The 14,972-nt window shown below is 29.9% G+C and overlaps 1 protein-coding gene across 1 annotated transcript; it reads left to right on the top strand.

The window, feature by feature from the left end:
* Positions 1-2,583: 2,583 nt before the first annotated feature.
* Positions 2,584-14,226, top strand: LOC111032885 (intracellular protein transport protein USO1-like). The gene is made up of 7 exons (XM_022313361.1): positions 2,584-2,720; positions 4,564-4,834; positions 4,935-5,122; positions 6,444-6,580; positions 7,262-7,467; positions 12,461-13,272; positions 14,013-14,226. Exons 1-7 carry the CDS (start codon positions 2,584-2,586, stop codon positions 14,224-14,226), a joined length of 1,965 nt encoding a protein of 654 aa, XP_022169053.1.
* Positions 14,227-14,972: the final 746 nt, after the last annotated feature.

The following is a 14,972-nucleotide window of genomic DNA, read 5'->3' as shown; positions in this document are numbered from 1 at the left end:
ATATACCAAGCCAGTACAAGCCAATGGGTCGTGGAAATCCGGCGTAAGAGGCTTATATTTCCATGTTTTTAGGATAAATTTTAAATTATGATAGCAATTTATCGTCCAAAACTCCAAAGTTACATTGAATGCAAATTAAGGTGGTCGGTACCACTCTGCTGTTCGTTTTTTAAAAAATGTTTTCTTTGGTCGTGGATCAATTTTCTTTGGTTTAGTGATCATTTGGTTAAGTTAATTAAACTATCTACCTACAGTTATATTGTACACATAATGGCGCGTCCAGAAGTAGCGGCCTTCTAGTTTCTAGGATGCGGCACACAAGAGTGGCCATCATCGGCCTTTTGTCGCAAGGCAAATACGTGTCTTGACTATGCAGCATTTGTTTTTCAATAATATTGATAATGATTTTAAAAATTATTTAAATATTAAAACATTTATAAAAATAAGTACTGATGCCGCGTGGTTTTGCCGAAAATGCACCACACAAGCGCGTGATAACCGAGTGGCACAAGCCGCCTCTGACTTCCTTTGATGTGGACAGCCAAAAATTCAAAGAAGTCCGAAGAAAATGTAATTGTGCCGTCAAATTTGTTACACGCTCGTTCCCCAAAAGCTGCTTCGTATGGATGCGCATTTGAGAGACATAAGTTATAACTAGGGCGTGGATTTTAATGCCCTAAAAAAAACCTATAAATGCCTTAGAAAAAATGCAATTATGACCTAAGAAATTCAATTAATGACGTAAAAAAATGTACTAAAAATGTGAAAAATGATGTAAAAAAATTCACAACATTTTTTTTATTTTATTAAAATTTAATTAATGACATGAAAAAATAGAATATTTAGAAGATAGCAATAATAGAAATAGCTGATTAGAACGATATGTAGGTATAAAACTATATTTCGTTGAAAAACGGAAATTCTGTCCACTGACGGGACTATTAATAGTTTTATCATTTACCACAATTCATATATGAAACAGACGATAAAGTGTAGTTTTCAATAATTTAGTAAAAGAAAAAAAAAAATACTTGAAATTTTTTATTTCTCTCCAAAAATGCTACATTTTTCGAAAATATGAAAATAATAACTTTAATAGTAGCTAAAATGACCAAAAATGCATTAAAGAAGTTATAACGACAAAAAATGCAAAAAAATGCAAAATAAAAATTGAATTACATGAATCTACACCACTTGAAACGCATTTTTGCCAAACTGAGCATTGCGTAAGGATTTAGGAAAAAAAATGCATTTTGCATTGAAATCCGCGCCCTAGTTATAATTTATGAGTTATAGCAAAACACATACCTAATACTATTCATAATACTAAGATACAAAAAACAAAAAGTGACAACACCAATAACATAATTATTAAACCTTTTCCTATATGTATTACATATATGGTTATATGTATGTAGGTAAAGGTTTATATAGGTAGGCATTAAAACCTAATAACTATTATTATTTGTAATACTTATTTTTTACCATTAGTCTTAAATAGACAGTAGCCAAATAGACAAATAGACTATTATTTAGCAATATTTCATTTCAAAATGGTAAGAAATATATACTCTTCGATTTCGATAAATAATAATAACTTTAAGCTAAAACATTATACTAAATAAATAAATGTAACATCAAAAATAAACAATAAGCAATTATTCGATCTTAAAAGATAGCCATGAATCTTGATATCAATCAGCTGTCGAATAGTGTCGATTTTATAATGTTTTTTATTGCTATGGTGACACGGTGTTATGATTTTTAAAAATGAGAACGATTAGTGATTATCTATGTGCTATGTCACTATGAGTTGGGCCGTGGTTGGAGTTGTACTACAATTGGGCTGCACTAACAATTTGACTAGCCTTTAAAAAGGGTGGGATAAATGCCCCCGCCTGCCTTCTCTGTTTCTTGGACACCAGCGATGTTTAATCTGTAGGTGGTTGCCAGCTGATAATTTAGGGCCGCTTACACATACAATTAATTTAAATGCATGTACATAAGAAAAATATTTTTCAATGGTACAAAAAAAATTAAATTTTAAATTTGGGAGCCTCGGACCGTCAGTCCGAAAAAGTAACAGTAAAATTACTGATCTTGTTAATGATAGGTAGTATACCAGCATACTACCACGAACCAATGATTATAATTATTAATATATGTAGGTAGGTAAAATAGTATTAAAAATAAATTGTCCTATTACCTAAAGGTTAAAAATGGAAAAACATAATATTATAATTACTCATAAGTCAATAGCAGCTCCTATTGATAACAATTAAAAAAGTAAAAACATAATAGTGGTTGTTCACTTTTTTTTTTACCGAATTTCACAAAAAATATTGGTTGGTAACGAGGGACTAAAAATGAATGTATATTTTTCTACAATATGTTATGTCAACAAACAAACAAACAAAGGTGTATTTTTTCGTGCATAATATTGTTATACGTTTTTATGTACTAGTATATTTGATTGAAACCGTTATTTCACTTGTTCTTATATTTTGTTTTCAATAAATAATTAGTTGGAGTCAATCATTTTTATGTTTTGAGTGAGCTTTCTGTGTAATTACACTATACACAATGGCAAATAATATAATACCTCAGGAAGATAACACTAGCGAGATACTAAGGGCCGACATACTTAAATATGGTTACATAAACAAACGAAATAAACTCAGAAAAAATAAAACAAATGCTAATCCAGCTAAACGTCAAGAGTAAGAATAAAATATGTACACTATTTAGTATTTACTTTATATTATAATTTAATACTAGCATGCATCTTGAATACCTAGCAAATATTTTTATTTGATGAACTCGAAATTAAAAGTTGATGGAAAGTTTAAGTAAACAACCATTCTGGATTGTATGCAGCCATCTATAACGATGTTGAATTATACTTATATTGTGTAGGTTACATATAGCCATATAGGTATAACAATAGTAAAAACTAATGAAAATATTATAAAGTAAATTATTTAATTAAAACTTTATGTACTTATAGCCTATAGGTAGTAATAACTAATATTAAATATAGGTAAGTGACGTAACGAAATAATACTATTTATTTCTGTCACTGCACTTAAATGATAAAACATTTGACTAAAAGATTACCTATTACAGTATTAGCTATAGGTAAGGCATATTCGTTTATATGTAGATAGCTAATAGCTTTTTTCAGTTATTTATAATGATTATCAGGGCAGGATTTAGTTAGAGTTGGCTGAGTGGAATGCAGCTCAGGGGCCACCACAATATTTTCTTATTCTACCTACTATTTTACACGTTAACAAAAATAAAGGTACCTAATTTAAACAATGCTGGATACATATTAAAGTAATTATTAGAATATATCATATTATCATCCTAATATCCTATATTATAAGAAAATGTCATATTTGTGAGCATGTTATTCGACCAAAATGGGGATTTATGATAATCATTATTTATTAGGTAGTTACCTATTAGTGTTATTACCGATATTCTTATTCTTATACTCTTGAAACCTAATCATAGAAAGCAAACAAAAGTATTGGTGAACTTATTATACAATACACCTAGGTAATAGGTACAGGCCTAAAACCCCTTTTTGTAACATCAAACATTGGTGTCGTATTGAAGAATTCAATATTTAGTGTACATTTTCTATAGTTCATATTTTGACTTTTTAATTTTATTATTTATCGTAATCTATTAACTAATGGTTATTACTTATTAACGAATTTCAATAAGTGTTGTGTAAAAGCACATAAAAAAAACTTTCATAAAGGTTTTTAATACTTAATAAATGAATATGCTTTTCACATAACAAAATACTGTTAATGATAGCTCCACTTATAATATTAGGAATATATCTAGTAAATTATACCTATGCGTTTATACAACAATTATTGTGATGGCCTCGGGACTGCGGATTGGTAATTAATTATTCCTTAAAATTAGTTCAAATGCAATTTAAAATTTAAATATAAACAAGTTACTAAAATATACCCATATGCCTATTCTTATTCCTAACCAGTGTATTTTAGGTATAATATTTAAGGTAAATGGTAAAGATACACAAGCTAAACAAAGTTATACAACGTACATTTTATCGGATATACCTACTCTTATGTCTGTTATAGTTTTTTCATTATTTTAATCCCTTTCTTCGACACTTTTATTTAGAAATAATTTTAAAGTATATCTTGTTATAAAATCGATCGAACAATATAGATAGTAATTACTGATTGGGTTAACCTATTCTTTCCTACGGTATTTATATTGGTAACTCTATTCTTGGTATACCTATATTTAACTCACTTTCACAAATAGTATATAAATTAAAAAATGTATGCGGAAAAAGACCATAACAGCGTTAATTAGTCTACAAACCACCACATTTTGTATGTTCTTATACGGCTATACGCCAATACATAACTATAATATTATAGACGACATTATGTTAAAATAAATTTTTTGCACTCTTATTTAGGGCCCCAAAAACGTTTTCGCCCGGGGCCACCACATACTTAAATCCAGCTCTGATGGTTATTGACGTTGGAATGTGTGGTTGCGTAGATGGGCCATTAGGTTCTTGGAAGAAGAACGCAATAACTTGACGGTTGATTTGAATGCTATGGAGTCCAAAGAAAAGTCAAAGGTAGACGAGAAGTACAGGGCAAAGTTTATAAGTTTAATTCACCAGACTAAACAGGCCAAAATCGACCTGAATGAACAGAGGAAAATTGAAGAGCAGGTGAACAAAGAGATAGTCCTATTAGAGGCTGAACTGGAAAAACTTACAATCAAAAATAGAATGGCAAATGTCGACGTTCCGACTTTGACAACTGTATGAATACATAATTAAATTCTATAATAATAGGAATTAGTTTTTTTTTTTGTAAACACTGTTGGGTTGTTTAATAGTGAATACTTAATTTTTTTTGTAGAATACTGTAAATTATGAATACAATAGGCTAATTGAAGAACAAAACCAACTGAAAATACAAGTGGAAAACTTACTTAAACGATGGCAACAAATACAAAACATTTATAATTCACACATGAAAAAGTTAAACAAAGGAAAAGAAATAGCATCAATTCTTTCCGAACAAGTAGCAAGGACCTACACATACAGGTATACCTAATGCTGATGGTATTACATGAGGGACACTTGAACAGAAAATATTTATTATAAATAATTATCTCTATTTAATTCATAATAGTTATTATTACCATATTATTTTATATACCTAATCATTTAGATAGTCAGCCAGTCAGGTAAATGTTACATTAATGGCTGATACTATAATACCTTACTGTAGAACGTGTAAATAGTGGTAACCAAATATTTTAAAAATTTTATCTCTAGAAATATTATTTTTTTGAGAAAAAAATGTCAACAAATTTAAAAACGAACTTGAAAAAAATTCATACATGCTTATATGTTTATGAGATTTTTTGGTGCTGTAATTCAACAAAAAATTGCAAATGTTTATGATCTTGACGAATTTAATGAAAAGTTGATCAAACGCTTATTAAAATATTTGTCCATTTGTCGAATTGCTAATGTCTTTTCAATACTTTCAAATTGCTGCAAGAATAGTTTATAATAGATCTTACCTATACAAAAAATATTAAAAATATTTTTAATTGTTTAAATATTTTGAAAATTCCATTAAGATTCTATGATAAATATTTTTAAGTTACAACAGGATAATTAAAATTGTTTAGAGTCTTTAGGAGACCGTTAATTTACGTTCGTAAATACTACATTTTGTCACAATGATTAACGACATAACTTTGAACATTGATAAAAAATGAATAAACCTTTATGCTCTTGACTTCTTAAGTTAACTTAATGAGATGTTTTATAGATAACACAAAGTATAAATACTATAAATATTCAATTTAAACCTTTAAGCCCAGGTTGGAATCTGTAGTACTAATGCCTAATAGTAAAATAACTTAAGTAAATAGTTATTAATTAAATTGAATCGTAATAATATCATACAATATTCAAAGTATTTAGTAATATATCATAGGCAGACCGCAGACATACTGTCTTTGCTCAGAATCATTTTTGGTTTACAATGATTTTATACAATTGAATTCAAATCCAACACATCCATTACAGTGATTTCTCTAGACACCTAATGTACAGCAGAGCGTTACCAACATGGTTAGGTTTTTTTAGTTTGTTCTGATTGTCGTCCGAGGAGGAGATCTTAATGTCTCTAATACATTTGCGTGCAGTCTAATTGTCATCTCGTCTGTAGTATTATTATTCCAGGGAGTGGTAAATCGAATCTTAAATAACTCGACGAATATTGGGGCTAAGTAAATTGAGCTTGAATAATAATATAATTTAATTTATTGATATTTTTTAAAATATTTATTATACTGTTACCGGGTCATATTTTCAACGGAGATAATAAATGCATTAATACTTGATTCAGAAATGAAGCTAAGGAACGATTGGAGACATATTTAAAAACAAGTAACACTCAAACTGGTGATTATGAAAACCGTTTAGTGTCACTCAAACGGCAGGTGAACGAAGATTTAAGAATGACAACATTTCTTTCACAAAAGCGTATGTATTGGAAATGTATAGATTTAAAAAGCAACTTTCAAGTTTAGTTACTATATAGTCATATAGATAAGAGTACGGATTTATGCATAGGTATTAGGCATATGACATTTGGTTGAAACATACAATTACAATTGTGAATGAGATTATGTGATACAGGTAAAGTGGAATTTAAGTCAAATTTTCGATAGCTCGAAGGACTGCAGTCTTGGCCCCCGATTTTCAATACGTGCATACGATTTTTTATAACTAGAATTTTTTTCCCTTTCCGACCGATTCGAGTTATTGAAGTTTTACTGTATGTTTGTTCAATTGTTCCTATTATATTAATATATTATTATTTATTATGTAATACATGCAACGGCTGTATGTATACCTCAAATTAGGTAGTAGTTGAAACTACAAATTAAATTGAGTAGGTATACGATATACCTAAAAGTTTTTTGTTTTCAAATTAAATGTTTCATTTAATATTTTTTTCAAGGATAGGCATTTACGAGTTAAAAATTAAAATGAAGTTAAAATTCTTAAAAAATCGTTAATTTGCCCAGCCTTGGTTTTTTTACTGTCGAAGTGTCGACTCCAACCAAAAGTCACGCAATATAATTTTTAAAAATCAATGAAATAATCATAAATGTGTTTTAATAAGATACTGTTATTTTTTATTTTTAAACATATTTTTAGTAAAATTAAGACATAGTAAACAAACTGAAGAACCCCAAGTTGATAATACAGAAATGTTAGCATTGAATGTTGAAGCAGAAACATTTATTAAACATTTAATTCACATTGCTGATGAAAAAAACTTAGAAAAAATTATGGATCAAATTGTTAAAATGGACCTTGATAATAAATGTATGTTTAGGTTTTTGATGGAGATAGAATCATACGTAAGTAATATGTATGTACCTATATGTGTTTAATATTTAACTATTATAACATAAATTATATAACATACAAAATATTATACAAGTATAGGTATTATATACATTCTATTTATATTTTGTTTAAAATTATTTTTACTTCAATTAAACCAGGAGAAGAATTATGATTATTAAACATTTAAAACAAATGTATGCATTGATGTTGAATGGTTAGGTAGGTATGTATTGTGTCATGAAATTCTAATTGCGAACAGATTTTCTCATATCTTGCATATTTTATAAATAATAAAATATTTTTAAAAAATCATTAATATATTTTATGGTAAATTATGTGTATTTAACTATTTAACGGTTTCTAAGTCATCATATGATATTATCATAGATCCTAGTTTTTTCGGTTGTATAATATATTTTGGGTTTTTTATCAGTATAATTTATTTATGGTGGTAGCAATATCGATTTATCTGTTTTAAGTTAAATTTCACAGTGATATACGTTAGCTTAACCTAGGTCCATCGGAGTTGATGTAATTGATGATTTTTGAAAGTATTTATAGTTTATATTAATTTTAAGAGTTGTATCGTTGTTCGTTATTTAGTTCATTAGAAATCTATATTGTTGTACAATGTACTTTGGTTGTCGGTTGTTTCGTATTTATTAGCGATAGTTGCATTAATTAAGTTAATTTGGTTTAGTTCATGTCGTCTATTATCATATTGTATGCTTCATTTATCAACAATTGCAATTGATTTCTTTTGGGAAATTGTATTAAGAGGACGTGATACCCGTATGTGTTGTCTCCGTCTTACAAGTGCGTACCATAGCAAATTTTACGCTCGGCAGAACACGTGTAGCTCCGTTAGTTTAAAAATGAGTGCGAATTGACCTCTTATAAAATCTAAAGGTAAGATTATTATCTAGTCAACCTCATAGGTTTTTTATTATATTTTTATCTTAACGCGAGTTATGAGTATTTTAAGATGTATAAAAATTAATTTAACTTTATGTTTATCGTGGTGGGTTGTACTTACAATGCATTATGTTACTTAGATTTTTGAATTATTATTTCCATCAATTTTGTACCATATTTGTACATTGTATAGTTTTATTTTCAATTTTCATATATTTATTTTTAAAACCGATTATTAAGTTGTATTTAAAACATTAAAATCGTTTCCTAATAGTAATTTCTAATTAAGTCCTTTTATCACGTTTACCTTGATTGATATAGAAATTTCTTAGTTTTAATTATTGATTCTGTCGTTCCTATTTGTACTACTTCATTATTACCCTCACCTTTTATTATTATTTTGTTATTTGGGCTTAATGTGTTGTTTATTTTTGATTAGAGAATAATCTATGTATGATATATTTGACGATTTGAGCCTCTGTCTATTATTGCATATTTTTCGTTACTGTTCTACTTTTATTGAGAATATTTTTTATTTTCGTTCTATACATTTGAATTATACTTTAAGTATGGGTGTTGATTTTAATTTTATTTTTGTGTTGAGTTAGTCGGCTTGTCATTTCTCTCCATATTTTTGTATAGATCGGTTGCGACATTTTCTTATATAATTCCTGCAGATTTCACAGAACATTATGTCTCCCCCACACTCCAAGACTGTTCTCACGGTCGTCTAGAGTACTCTGGGCCTTAAACAAATATTCCCAATCTTGGTGAAATTGTGAGTACCATATTGTGGGTTTATCATTTTTTAGATTGTTGTAGGCATTATCTTTTGTTATAAGATTTTGCTAGGATAATACATTTTAAACGATCAAAACATTTGTATGGAAAATGGTCTATGTTTTTTTTTTCAATAGTAATCAAAGTCGGAGAAAACATTATTGATAATTATGTTTTTGAATGAACTTGGGTAATCAGTTTATTTAATAATACCTGACTTCCAATGACAATTTGTATTGAATATCCCTACACTTTATCTATTTAATTCCCAGTAGCAAATGATGATATTTGTGTGTTCAGAATTTTCATGCATTATAGCCTATATAAGTTTAAATTAAATTGGACACATATAAACGGGTAGATTGTCATTATTAAGATAGTAGACAGATTTAAAATTAGGAATAAGTGAGAATATTTAATATTTCTACCGCTTTTTTAAATATGCGATGTCGTTATACTTATAGGTAGTTACAGTCACCACAATCTCCGTTTCTGTGTACGTCTCTGTTTTTATGAACGAATCAACGATAAGTGCGGTTTCGTTTTTTAATTCATCATTGATCGTATTATTAAAATTCCTAATTAACATGATATTTAGAGTTTGTAAATCATTGTCTTTAAGATATTTAGTTTGGTTTTCGTCTTCATTCTCTGATAATACTTGGACAATGGACATAATATAATATTTACTGGTAAATGTTTAAAAACTTAGTCTAGGTGGACATAACGTTCCATTCTTTTTATCTTGTTTAGTGCACATTTTTGGATGTGCTAATGTACCTGATTATTTTATTTTCTTTAGAAAATTGTTTAGTGTTACCTAGTTGATATTCTAAAAATGTTTTCTTGGAATTTCACTGGTTTTTAAGTTTATAATTTTTTAAGAATGATTATTGAATTAGAATTAATGAAGTTGACTAAAAAAAAAAAATATTTAAAATACTAATACCTATGCAATTATTTGAAACAAAATGTATTGTTTTTTTTTTCTGAATTCCGAAAGCATCGGAAAAATAGGGTCAAAACTGTTGAGTACAAAGATCGCAATATTATGAAGAAACGATCTATAGTAATGTAAAGCTTAGCATCTTTTGAAAGGCGAGCTCAGAGAAATCATTATACATAATACACACAATTAACACAAATATGCATGTATTATATAGGTTACATAGGTACATAATATTGATTACGTTGTATAGTGTTCTTGGGGTATTTACAATATATTAGGTTAAGTCAATGTATTTATTTTCATAAGACAGTATTCGTAGAAAAATATGATTTAATTAAATTGCAATAATACAATATTTGAACTAAATTATATATCGCCTGCCCACATAAATGTGTAATTTAGATTTTCCAAATATCTTATCCCTACAGCGACCTTTTACTAATGTGGGACTTAAAGATTGATATTTTTTACATTTATTCATATGTCAACATTCTAGTCTTATTTTCGGTGATAAAAATAGACTCATCGGTACTTAATCATTTTTTGGTGTGCATATGCGATAACATTTTGTCTACGCTTTATACCAGAAATATCTGAATTGCAGCGATTGAAAGTTTATAATTATAAAGGTTTTATTTTAAAACTAAAATTTCCAGTTAAGTCTATGAAATTGAATTAAAAATACATGTAAAATATTGATTCATACAACATAATATAAATATAATTTTTTTATACAGATAACTCTGCGCTCGCCTGTTTTTATGTAGATCGTTTCTTTATTTAGGCGGTTTTCAAACAGGGGTCTCAAAAAATTTATATTCTTTTTTAAAATGTTTCTTCGGTTTTCCATGAGGATTTAAAGTATCAAAAACATTGATATCCATTATAAGTCAATATAGTTTAATGTCGATTACATAATTCGTATTATAATTATAATATGTACAACAATTCTCTACGGTAAAAGTATTTATGAATAAGAAAATTAAAATATTTATAATATATTGTGAAATGTACAATATGTTGACTGTGGGGATTCGTTTAAAAAAAAGTTAGTGTTCTATGCTGAATAATAAAGCATTAGGGTAAATATAGTTAAAATTAAAAAAAAACTTAACGTGAAGATTTTGACACGGGCTTGTTTTCATTTGTATATTACAGTATCTATAGAGGCAGTAAATACTTGGTTCCATACAAAATTAATGCTAATAACTATTATTGAGAAGATAAAAATGTATATAATTTTTTATGATTATTAGCATTGTGAGTACTAAATATTATGACTTAGGTATGAGTCGATATTTTCTTTTCACAACACAAAGCAAACTGATAAAAAAGCTGTAGTCAAAATTTGAAAGTGATCATGATTTAGAACTAATTATGATTTATAAAGCATAACTGCATAAGATAATTCTTGACTTTTAATTTATGTTGGGTGAGTATTAGAAATGGAAATGTATTAAGTAGGCTCGTCGCTCGTGGTTCAGTTTATTATGTAAGTTAAGCCATGCGTTTGTGTGACAACGGATATATTGTGTAACACATACTATAATGTTTAAACATTATGGAGATGCGTTTCGTCCATTTTGAATACTCCGTGGTATCATACCTACCAGTCCATTATTTTTTTTATTTATTACATTTTATTATTGATGACTTTTTTTTTGTCATATAATTGAATGTGTCGTATCGATTTGTCCATATTTTTATTAGATTTGGGATAGCTTACCTTAGTTTTCAAAAGTTCAGTATAAACACTATTCATTTTCTGTGTTCATTTTAAATTTCTTGAAAATTTAGTTGAGCAAAATAAAAAATGAGGCTAGGTGTATAGGTAAATGAAATAGGTTTCAGAATTTTCATTTGTTAAATTGATCAATCGATAATAAATCCAGTTCAAACTTTGTATGCGTTGCAAAATTGCACGTGTTTAGGACAGTGGCGGAAAATCTTCACTTCCAATACCCTCATGTTTTTATATGGTCCATGATTGGAGGTGATTGGGTCCTGTACACACTGCACAAATGTTTCCCGGTGGTTATAGAAACACCCAACTTTGCTTGATAAGGTGTAAAAAGAATTTGTTTAATACTTACGAGGAAAATGTGTGAGCTTAGACGAGTATATTACTTAAAATAATTTGTGAAAAAACCGTAATACCTAGGGATTTCGGGATTTTATTTTTAAATAGACTACTAATATCTATTGCAGAGAATAACCTAATAATTTGCCATTGACACATAGCGAACAATATCGATGATTATAATAATAATAATAATAATAATAATTTTTTTTTATAATTATTATAATATTATTAATAATAATAATAATAACAATAATAATCGTGTAATTCGGTCGTGCAGTTGACGAACGCTGAAAAAACGATCGAAGAGACGCGCATCATCGTGTCGGACAGAAAGCGCGAGCTTTGCGAAACGCAGGCGGCGAAAACGGACGAGTTCGCGAGCGCCATGAAGACGTTGAAATCCGGTCGTACGTCATTGCGGGAGGCGCGCAGGACGTTGCGTCTGATGGCGGACGAATGGCGGCAGACGTGCCGTACGGTTGACGACGCGTGCAAATTGATGATGGGCAGGGACAGCCGGCGGCCGTCGTACAGTCTCCTAGTGCGCGACGACGGCCGCGACGGCCAACGAGGGTGTGAAGACGACGACGAACACTGCAGAGGAGGAGAAGAAGAAGGGGAAGACGAAGAAGACGGCGAAGACGAAGCCGAAGACGAAGCCGAAGCCAACGAAAGCGACGACCACGATGGCGGCCGCCGTCAGCACCGCCGGCGCGGCCGCCACCGACGTCGCCGCCGTCGTGGACGTCCGCGCGGCGGCCGACTATCGCCAACGGCCATAGTGACAGAGGTGGTTGAGTATTTCGAGCCGATCGACAGGCGGCTGGACGACGTACTGCAACGGGTGTTCTGGATCCAAAACAACTATGTTGGTGGAGACAGCGGACCGAGAGAGCAGCTTGAGGTGCCCGCCGGTGAATCGATGTCCACCACGTCCGATCAGGAAGACGAGTTCTTAGCACGTGATCTGGACGGAACAGTGAACAGGCACTCGAAAATCATTGCCGCCCTAGATCCGACCACTGTGACAGTCGACAACGAAGCACCGCCGCCGCCGGACGGTGGTCAAGTGTCTTCACTCTGTCCGAGGTGAGTATTTATTTATATCCTGAGAATAATTATTGTTGCGTTAAACCTGCAGCGGGCAAACTACATTTTTTTAATTCGGCTTTTAAGACAACTGCTGTAGTGTGGAGCAGTCTGCGAGCGAGATTCACAGTTTCGTTTTTGACAGACCTGATACCTTTGACAAATAACAATAAATAGCAGCCACTCTGTAATTATAATTATTATTTTAGGACTCGCATAATATGTTTTGGCTGGGAAAGTTAACTATTTTTTTTTTCAACGCGTTAAGTTAATGTAATGTATAGTAGTTAATATTCTTTATATTAAAATTAATTTTTACAAAATAAGATGAGCTGAAGAAATAACTTAATGAGACGGTAAAATTAATTACTTCACAACATGGAAAAAATTAAACTCTTCAAGTTAGAAATCACTACTAAAAAAACTTATTTTGTAACTTTTGAACTCTTTAATAACCGGCATCGGCGATTTGGTACTTAATTACAGGGCGTTGACACATACTATTTTCATTTTTCTAACGAGTTTACCTAATAGTATAGTATTACAATATTCTTATCCCTATAGTTTTCTTATGATATAATAATATTTTCATCATAAAAAGTACAAATAACCACTTCATACAATTTTAAGACGACAACACTCAGACCCTTTTTCGTACTTGGGCCCACTGTCATACCATCGTTATTCGTTGACCCTACCTGCGATATGCGCACCAAATGAATAATTTGGTTCCGTTACAGGTGTTTAGAAAAACGTTACGAAGAAGAAAATCAATGGGTGTTGAGATATATCGATAAGTTCCAGGGTGACAGCGTTGCACCACCGACCGCATCACTTGTATGCCAAAATAAAAATGTCAGTTTCAAAGACATCGATGACGAAGAGTTCAAGAAATACTTTCACCGAACTTTAGATTGTCCTCTTTATACAGCTGAAAAGTTCCACGCGAAGTGACACTACGTTGAACATATTATCACTTGATGTCCATGTAATGCGCTGTTGTTATCGTGTTTATTAATGTTGTGTTTTTTTCCCTTTCAATACTACCGTGTCTTAGAAGTATTTATTTTTCAAACATTAATCCAATTTCGAAAGTATTATGCTTGTAAATAAATTTAGTTCGGAATCGATTATTTATTCGTAGTGTTATCTACCTAAACTTACTTGGGTAAGTTGTACAAAACAATTAATAATTTGTATGGAATATATTTATGCAAGGGTGCCTATACTACCTACTGGATAGTTTAGATAGATACTTAATGTTGGTTATAAAAAAAAGTAATGTACTTAGTTTAAGATTTAAAAATTAAAATACAGTAGAATGCAGGTATATATTTATTTATAATATTGGTTACGATAATTTAGTAACTAATTATTTGTTAAGCGTAAAAGAACTTTCTTAAGTTTTGCTGGATATATTTAGCAACAATTTCATGTCCATCGAGAGTGTTAAAAATATATTTCTCTATATTGTACATTGCTATATTCAAAAAGTATAGGTTCTTAATTAAGTGTAAATATATAAATAATATAATATTTGGATATTATAAAGATATTAAAGTTTCAAATTATAAAACGTTAAAGTACAGTTAAAAAGTTTAAAAAATGAAGTGCCTTTTTAATTCTAGTTAATTACTACCTTTAAGTATATCTGCTGTTTATCTTTCAACTTTAGATAGTAACTCGTACCTATAAAATTA

This window comes from Myzus persicae, unplaced genomic scaffold, assembly GCF_001856785.1.
Source record: "Myzus persicae strain clone G006 unplaced genomic scaffold, MPER_G0061.0, whole genome shotgun sequence".
NCBI classification, from domain to species: Eukaryota; Metazoa; Arthropoda; class Insecta; order Hemiptera; family Aphididae; genus Myzus; species Myzus persicae.
This window is presented reverse-complemented; position numbering and strand designations above follow the sequence as displayed.